This window comes from Sinohyriopsis cumingii, chromosome 5 (assembly GCF_028554795.1).
Source record: "Sinohyriopsis cumingii isolate HCF-2022 chromosome 5, ASM2855479v2, whole genome shotgun sequence".
NCBI classification, from domain to species: Eukaryota; Metazoa; Mollusca; class Bivalvia; order Unionida; family Unionidae; genus Sinohyriopsis; species Sinohyriopsis cumingii.
In genome coordinates this window covers 135,731,213-135,741,619 of record NC_142965.1, presented here as the reverse complement: position 1 = coordinate 135,741,619, position 10,407 = coordinate 135,731,213, and the positions used below count along the sequence as shown (strand labels likewise).

Here is a 10,407-nt window from a genome sequence, read left to right as displayed (position 1 = left end):
TCTTTACGGGGTGATTGCAACCATCAATAGCGACATATAATCGCGAGGGTGACAAAGACTGCTTCACACAAATACATTATCAGTTAAATGTGTATAGGTGGTATGATTAATTCTTACATTCTTTTGTACAATATTAAATTTCTACAGGTTACTTCTGCAAGATACTTCCTCCATCTACATATTAACACGGTATATTTCACATAATCATTATTTTAAAGACCATGCGTCATGTAACTAAAGTTTTATATTGGTCAAAGACAGAATAATATGAAGTAACAATGTGTCACCAAATAATTATGATGATCACGTAATATAAAGAATGTTTACACAGCTGAACGCGATGACGACCGCACGAATCTAACTTAATCTAATGTTTTCTTGAATTGCAATTGAACACTAATCCACTCTTGACGAAAATTGTAAAGGCGACTGTGTACCAGTAGGATTAACAGTCATTGTATGGTGTGTTTTGGAAGTGTGCAGGTAGGTTTAGTACGTTTTTGCTCTTGGCAGTACACCAATAAATAGCTTTCAAAGAGACTTGGAGAAAATTTTAGATGATTTGCACAGGTGTATTGGCATATACAGGCTTGGGTGCTAATTAACATTACCCGTTCATACGAAGTTAGATATATCAATCTAAAATCTTCAGATTGGTATATTAATAAGCTGTCACGTTTGTAATACACCCAGCATGCACACGCGTACAAACACTCACACATTCTCTATCGTTCTCCCATTATGTATATAATCAACTTTCGTACATCGACGTTTAAAGAAGCCAGCAAAGTTACCTCGAAGTCAACAACATTAATGCAATTATTTTCTACTATCGTAATACCGACAATTTGGTTAACGTTAGCATATATTTTATTGTCAAATATTCAAAAATCAAAATAATATTTTAGCACGTGTATTGAATTTCGCAATACATACATACATACATACATACATACATATATACATACGACCATCCATCCATCCATTCATCCATCTATCCATCCATACATACATGCATACATACTTACCTACATACATACATGCATACATACGTACGTACGTATGCACGCACATACATACATACATACTTATCTACCTACATACCTACCTACATACATACATACATACATACCTAGCTACCTACCTACCTACCTACCTACCTACCTACCTACATACATACATACATACATACATACATACATACATACTAGGATCATGAAACATATCCTTGACATATATGCGTTGTGGCTCTAAATCGACTCTTAATATTTGGAAGGTTCACATGCGCTTGAACATATTAACAACAATCGAAAGATGAAGTCGAGCAAAATTAATATCTGTCTTCCATCATTTTAGCATTGTTTGTGCTATTTCTTGCCATTGATTTCTACCCAAATTTATATCAGATGAGATATTTATTTTGTATGACGGATCAACCGTCCTTAAAAATTCTATACATAGATCAATGTATTGGAGCCCTGTTCTTCAAGGATCAATAATCATGTTCCGGTAACCTCCAGACTAAAAGTGTACAGACCCTTACAGATATATCACCTCTGCACTTTGTGCCATTTTTAAAATCTTAAACTGCACCCTTATCCAACATTAAGAAACCATTATAATACTATAACCAATATCCATCAACACCATTTGACTTCTGATTTGTCGATAACGGACATGGTCCTATTGAACGGTTTGAGTCATGGACGAACTTAAGCATGATTGTCTTTTGTTTCGTTCTCCTTTTTAATGTGGTTTACCTTCAGTTGAAAATTAAATATTTGCCATATTGCAATAGTACAAACTTGATAATAATAATAATAATAATAATAATAATAGTGGGGACTTTGTATAGCGCCTAATCTTTAGAAGTTCTAACATTAGACAACACCTATAAGATAAAAAACATATAATGACATGATTACAAAAACAAACACCATGGAATTAGAAAACATAAGAAAAACATGCTGAAAATATTTAAGGTAGGAAACATTATTAGGTCTTTAAGTTTGTTCTTGCAGCAAATATATACATCATCTAACATTTTGTACTCATTCTTTTGTATATCATAGAATGTATGCATATTAATAAATGCATAAATGCGTCACTGTTACCCAATGCCATATACATATGAAGTTTTGTTGCACATGCTATAGATTTGGAACGTACGTACGTTTGTATGTAAGAAAAGGGCGGTATCTTAAGCCTAACAAAATGTCCATGCATTATTCAATTGAGTTGTGCAATACATTCAGACAAGATATGAATATGTGGATATTCCAGCGATGTAGAGAAGCAGTTATATGTCAACATGTAGATTTGGTCGTTCTTCTTGTGAAATATGTACTATTCGAGATAAAACAACTACAGTAAAAGTACATGCTTGCTGTGAAATCTGTATACTATCAAATGTGGTATTATCCAAAACAAGAAGCTCACCTTTAAACTTCAATTATGCAGTCTCAAAATCAAATGACATGGCCTCTGTTAAATAGATTTGATTCTTGGCTCACTTGACCATTCAAACATATGGCCACTGACACGTAGCATAGGTAAATCAGCATTACATCATTCGACATTTGACCGATTCGCCCTCCTTGCAAGTTGTTGTTACCCAGCCAGTATATAAACATGGCCAATACGCGAACAATATCATCAGAACGTACCGTGCTTCTGAGATCAAACCGCATACAGGTAAGTAGTAAGATCTACCATTGCAATGAAGCCATGTATTACTTTGTAAAGGCGGGACTCTGATTGATTGCTGATTTGTATACAGGTGTATGTGCAAGGTAGTGCAAGTTTGTGTTATTCTTTTATGGGAAGTCACTATCAACAAACGCATTGTTATTATTATTATTAATTTTAGTAGTAGTACTAGTCGTGGTAATAGTAGTATAACTATTTACAAATATATCAACTGGTATGTTCTGGAATTTATTAGAAAATCATTTATTAGTGTACTATCAATAGCAAAATTGCACCAAAATCACCTGCACAACTTCAATGCAAAGCATGAATGTGTTACCTCCAATGGTGAAGGGACCTCTTAAAATGTTCGTCAAGTGCGGATAAATGTTCAATGGTATTTCAAGACCATACTAGATTATGTAAGATTATGTAAGATTGGTGTTTATCTTCGTGCATTCATCTTCGCCAATTTTGATAATATTATTCAGAATGTATTATTTGCTCGTCAGCATTTTTTGCGACTCATTGTTGCATGATCTCCTTATTCTGTCTCGGACGGACTTTCGGATTATACTACACGTGATCCGTGTTCTTTGAGATAATGATTATGTAAAATAAACCATGTAGCAAGTAAGGTCTATGATGGGGGAAATATCTTGCATAAGTAAATGACTTGAACTTTAATCTTATATTGCAGAGTATACATTTTATCTTCCCACTTCCACCTCTTAACCTGACAATGGCTTTGATAGATGCAGTCGCTGTCGCTATCGCACTCAAATGTTTGGTATTGATTATTGCCATGCAGTCCGTCAAGGCTGGCTCCTGTTTAAATACCACAAATGATATATCAGTCTGCGGCATAGATGAAGGTAAGTCATGGTGTTTTCTCAAATTATTATTGAATTAAATCACCACAGTAATAGGTTTGAATGTATTGGACTATCTGTTCAATGTAATTACAACGGAGGGGACAATGGAAACAATGCAATATTTTTTAAATAAAGGTAACGATTGTGTTTTCGATACAGGACGACTACTGCGCTACTAAACAAACCAATTAATTGCATATTGATTTAATTCTAGAGACGGTGTCACCATATTCCTAAGGAAACAAGAATATAAAAAAACCGAAGGGGTGTTGTGCACCAAATAAAGCATTCGTTTATGTCCACACACCATTGTACACTTTACAAAATTCTGCCATATTTAGCAGAATAATATAAAAGAAAACAAGGAACAAAATATGTAGAAATTTGTAAAAAGAATAGCATTTATATGTCAATGCATTATCACTTTATTTTGTTTGAACGTTGACACGGTTTTGAGGTCTTTTTATTATATTGTTTATTAAACTGTAAACATATATTTCTTGATAATATTTTCTTAGATTTATAGCAAAATGGATTAAATATTCAAATATTGATTTTAATCACTAAGTAAACAAGTAAGTTTTGCTTGCATCCAATGTCTGTCACAAATGTGTCGGTTTCAGTGACCTGTGGATATATCCCTGGGAGGTGTAGATATAAGAGATAGGTCGATTTGAAGTTACAATCATGAATGACTATCATCTCTTAATTATCCAGAACTGGGATGCCTCCGTGTGTCAATCACTATCCTCTTATTGACGAGACAGCCTTTATGGCTTAATTACCTACACGTATTAAATCTATCTTTTCAACCTATGTGAAAAGAACAAATAATTCTGAAAGCAATGAATGTCTTTGAAATCCTAGGCCCCGTATACTTATTATGGTAGAAGTTGTATTCATGCTGAATTTGCCTACGCCATTAACGTATATAACGTCGTTAGACTAGAAGCAGACACCTTTCGGCATTATCATAATATTATTCTTCCTGCACATGTTCTAAGTCCAACGCTTCATAAAGAGTATATGTACGATTTTACGTTTTGAGTTTTGAGTTTGATTTCAATTGTTGTACTTAAGCAATTGTATGCATATGTTACCTCGTGCATAAGTATGCAACCAACTTGAACATCATGGTCCACCTTGAATAAAGATAACAATACAATACAACACCCAGTTGTATAACTTACATATGCTCGCTGTGCTTAATTCCGAGACCTCTTTGTCTTAGGTAGTAATTTTTATTTATGGCGTTCGCCATATTATAGTTACTTGGCTCGAAAAAGGGCCAAATAAACACGGTACTGAAAGTTCATTAATTAATGTAGCATTATGATCTCTGCGTATTGAATGCTAACAATAATTACTTAAATCGGTTAAGTTGAATAATATTGCACTAGAGTACACAAACATACGGATTTATTTCAAAGATTATATAGCTGCGTTAGGTTACAACCTTTGAATCTAATTATATGAACAAACGCAGGTTTCACACACTCCCATCTGAGAGATAATAGCTGGTGTAGCTTAATTCGTCCCTTGTTAGGTAGCAAACTGTTATCAATGTTACGAAAACAACCAGCCATTAATCAAATTAGCCTTAATTAATTACTCCGCAATTTCTCCAATGTCCTTCAACTGAACAACGCCTTCACGTTCGTCAGTATTTGAATTGCATATTCCTGAGCACACTTAATATTTGAACTTTTTATTTTACATATTAATTGTCCTAAAGACTTGGCTATCTTTAATTCCTTCATTTGTTTTTGTCTAATACTGCTCTCTTATAATGTATCGTATATATTACTTGCAATGAACGGGAACAACGCACTTGCCTGAGACCCAAATTTAACCTGTCATGGGTAGTGACGTAGGTATTTGCTGGTTTACTTTACCTGCCAAGAAGATACTTACTATTATCTGCACTGGGAAATATTTGTCATGGGCTCATTTTTTTCTTCTACAGAAAACCACTTGCAATGTGTGCACCAGAATAATGAATTACCATTTAAATAAAAAGATTTTGAGTGGAAAAATAAATATTGCAAAATTCATATTAGTACACACACACACACACACACACACACACATATATATATATATATATATTCAACTTAAATCAGCTTCAAAGGTATTATATTAGTGCCGATATTCAGGGTAATTAAAGTCTATAAACATATGATATTGAAAACTAACGCACATATATTAATTTTGCTATTCGGAATTTATGTTGAATTTTCATAATTGCAAATGAAACGGCAATATTTGAAATTTGTACCATCTTTGTTTTCCATCTCACCTTGCCAGTCTACAAATTGACCGTGCTGAATAGGGTGGTGTTGGCACCGGGCGAAGACCACGTTGAAGTCATAATGGATGAAGTGTTTAAGGTTGGATGACCACACATTTTTCTAATTATTTTGTTTGAATCGATAGAGTAGTTTAGCAGAGAAGCGCGCTGCATCGAAATATGTCGGACCTTACTATTAACCATGTAAAAACAACCTTTTATGCTGGAGAAATGTCTATTAAACGGTGTATAAATATATTTGTGTGTGAGTATGTATGTGTTTATAATTCCGGTCCACAAAAATATGTTCTTTAAATAGAGCAAAAATTGTAAGGAAAACCTCCACAAAACAAATTATTTCTTACGAAAACATATACAAACAAATTATAAAATATGCCTCACAGGTTTGTCTTAGTAATTGCCATGAGATATCCATGCTTGTTTACCACCGAACAGTACTGAAATGTAAGCAGAGACTATGTTTACCTATTTTGCAATTTAAAGCCTTTTGTTTGTATAAATCATATAAATATTTCACAAGTTTGAAAGGTCGTGATGAGCCATAATGCCTGCACATTAAAGTAGAATTACTCAAATGCAAAAACACGATCTGCACTGTATAGACATTTCCGTTGACTGATTAGATAATCTGAATATGTATCTAAAACGATTAAATGTTAAATATGCTTAATTATGACATTGCTCCTCATTTTCTCAATTCCGCAATATCATTTATTTTTATTACTTTATGAAAAAGTCTATGCCTTGGATGTGGAAGGTTGCAGGTTCGAACCTCGACAGAGTCACACTAAAGAGCTCTAAAAATGTTATTAGCAGCTACCTTGCTTAACGCTCAGAATTAAGAAGTTAGTATCAGGACTGTCCGAACTGACCTCAGGATAATGTGACAGGGTGGGACATGATGCAACATGTCCACGGCATGATGCCCCATCGTCAGACATTACTGTTAACTGCCACACTGCAGTCATCATATCATAATGACTGACAAAATGATAAAATTTAAGTTCAAAATATCATGTACACAAACTTGCATACACCTGTCTAAACATAAATTTCTATAAATTTTGGTTGGAATTTATATAATTTTATTATGCTGTATGTGTTTTAATATAACTTGGCTAAGAGCGATCGATCTTATATTCATGAGATAAGAACATGTGCAATTTATAAACCGTTCATTCGAAGCATTTCACGAAGTAAACTGATCTCCATTCTCAGAAGTGTTCTTTACAACCCCGCCCACCCCCAACCCTTAGTATATCGGATAATGTATTTACTTCGAGTCAAAAAGGGCAGCAGTAATTTTGTTTTATATTTATTGTTGAATACATAGGTAGACCACATTTGCTTTGTTTGGAATGGCATCGTGTTTACATATTGATGAATGCGTCAACAGACACTATGAAAAAATCAGCAAAGAAAGAAAATCTCTAATAATTGCAAAGCTACTATCTACAGCTAAAACACGAATTACAGATTACTTAAAAATGTACATACACTGACGGTTGAAAATAGCAGATAATGCATCTCTCACCCGCCTAACATCCATCGTAGTGTGCATAGTTATTATGCTGATGATGGCACATGGAACATAACATATCTATATTTTAAACAACGTTAATGGTTAAAAAAAAACAATCTGTAAAATTAAAATAAGGTACGATATTACCTTGTTAAAATTCCGTGAAGCATACAATTATGATTTATGTAGAATATATTCTTTATCATAAAAAATCCAATCATATGCCACAATTGCAAAATAATGCACTTCGTCTAAATATAGTTAATAATTTGCACCTCATACTGTATTATATTGGAAATTGTAGCATACAATTAAAGAAAATTATATAAATATCTAATCTGCTAATGTAATTTAATTCTGATTTAGATAATGATATATTTATGGTTTGGGAAAGTTTTGTATGGATGTTTTGTCTCCCATTACATGTATTGACGTTGACGCGCTAGGTATCTTTTGTGTTTTGTATCGACTGTTTATCCAGCTGGAGCATCTACGTTACAACCATGCACCTTACTCTAGATCTTCTCGTTAATTATTTTCAAAAATATTTATGTTTCTGTTTGTATTCATCGTTGACTTGATAATCAAATAAGTAGCGAAAAGTGTATCTATTCTAATTAATATGTTACGAGAAATCATACCAATGAAAATTTAAATGATTGTTATGAATTTTACAAAATATTATATGCCATTTTTATTGATCATCCGTTAATTTGGAATGTTTTATACGTAGCTAACATGTGGTAAGCTCGATATTCTATTTACATTGCATCGTAATGATTCAGAGAGCATTGTAATTGTGGTTAAGGCTCACTTTAATTTACTCCTTGTTCCCGGTATCTTGGTCGTTATGCATGTGTCGACATGTTTATCAATGCGAATGTCCGCGTAAATGCATTGCACATTACGATGAATTACAAGTTGCTCCGTCTAAACAATTTCACGTTTTAAATATTGCACTTATTTTTCCAAATAGTAGAAGTTTGCGCTGATAGGTTTCGTTTAATATTTGCATGGTATGAAACATTGCATAATTCGCAGCTATATCCTCACTGTGCCATGTTCATATTTTCAAAAACAGGCATGGAATACCATTCATAATGAAGCTGCGTCAAACTATAGTGCAACAGAAGGGAATATGATCTGATATACGAATCATTATGCCGTATTTTGTGTTGTATTGAAACAAATTAATATATATGGTTTTGTCTACAATCCGCACCACACCATTTCTAATACTAGCATACCATATTTTTAAACGCAAACGACTGCATTAGAATGGAATAATATGCTCATTATATATGATAACATTGAATCTTCCATATATCAGGCACTTCAGAAGGTTTTCGTTTCAGTCTAGTTTGGAAATTACTTCTGGAAGACGAGCCGTCATTTGGATTCCAGACGGTCATGCGTGTGCTCAAAATCTCATCCCTGATAACCAATACGTGCTACTGGGTATGAGCCTCTGAATTAGCTGTTCTCAAATTTGAAAGAAAATATGTTGGGTTCCTTTCTCCATTTATTGTTGAATTGTCTAACTATTTAGCTTGTTTTGTTTTAGTATATATCCTTCCTTAGTTTCCTTTTAAATTTCGGATTCATTGTATAGTTTTAAACGTATATGATTGGTAATCTTTATTGGCAGAATTACTGTGGTAATGACACAATCAAGAAAAGCAACTTTTGTCAATGCATTGCTTATTTGATATCTTAATGTAATCCGTATGGTGCGAAATATATCTAATGCACTATCTTGTCACCGATATGTTTTATATTTCGAATATGATTTTGTTATAGGCAAGATATACATTGTATATAACTACATATAAAGAATATCTTAAATTATGAACACTTAATGTAAAGTAATAACAATGTCAGTATTAAAAGGCCTAGCATATGCATATAACAATTAACTAATATGTTGCTGGTTATAGACGCATATCGTTATATGTGTATTATATTCACAAACTGAGAATTAACCATTTCATGAATTGCTACACGAATATTATCCAGATCGAAAAGCGATATTGTTTAAAAATTAAAAACACCTATAATACACGAATACTTTTTTCTACAAAGGTACATTTTATCAATAATATTTACTTATTTATTTAAGTATGTTTGGTAAATATATTGGTCAATTCGATAATCTCTCCTTCATATTAGTTCCATTTTCATTTTTAGCAATTATGTAACTGTATACGATCAATGTTAAGTCTAGTATACATGTGTAATTTGCTGATTTGCCATAAATGTGTGGCTCGTGTTTGATATATCTAATGGAGGTAGTTATTTTCTAATATGAACTGGGTTATATTGCAGCTGCTTATAATTTTACTCCATTCGAGGGGATTAAAATTTGCATACGAAAATCCATATATGAAGATTGTTAGTAAGTATTCTGCGGCCTATATGGACGTGTTCAATATAGAACTAAATACTTTTGCAATTAATACTACTACTGCTAATAATAATAATACAAATAATAATAATAATATTACCTCTCAACATGTTTTCGTTGTAACTTATGAAAAAATTGATAACAGTTTAAATCCTAAATAAAACAGTAAAACGGAAAACGAAGGAATAGTATATTCAATCTAATCATTCTAATCTTATCGATTTATCTAAAACGTGTACTTATCTAATATTAAAATGTATGTATCTTATAAATCGAATATAATAATTCCTTAGAGCGAATCATATGGCATCCACTGAAATAGAGAGTGTAGAGAGCAAGGTTAGATACGTAGATACCTCTTCATGTTTCACTAGAGAAATGGTTTGGTTTGTAAATTCGTTTTATAGAGGTCGAAAACGATAATCTCGTTTTCCAGGTGATATCAACGTCGTCTCAAACGAGTCTGGAACTACGTTTACCCCGTTGACTCCAGGTTTAACATTTCAATAATTAAACTATAAAACTCTAATTTTACGCAATTTTTTGGGAATTTGCACATGTACTGTAAGAATTTGTGTTACACTTGTCTAGAGAAAATGAGTGACTG

General features: G+C 32.9%; 1 protein-coding gene across 1 annotated transcript; it reads left to right on the top strand.

Annotated features, from left to right (window-relative positions):
- Positions 1-2,631: 2,631 nt before the first annotated feature.
- On the top strand, positions 2,632-9,792 carry LOC149800302 (uncharacterized). Its single transcript, XM_089958379.1, has 5 exons — positions 2,632-2,694; positions 3,389-3,563; positions 5,871-5,953; positions 8,752-8,854; positions 9,722-9,792. Exons 1-5 carry the CDS (start codon positions 2,632-2,634, stop codon positions 9,790-9,792), a joined length of 495 nt encoding a protein of 164 aa, XP_089814505.1.
- Positions 9,793-10,407: the final 615 nt, after the last annotated feature.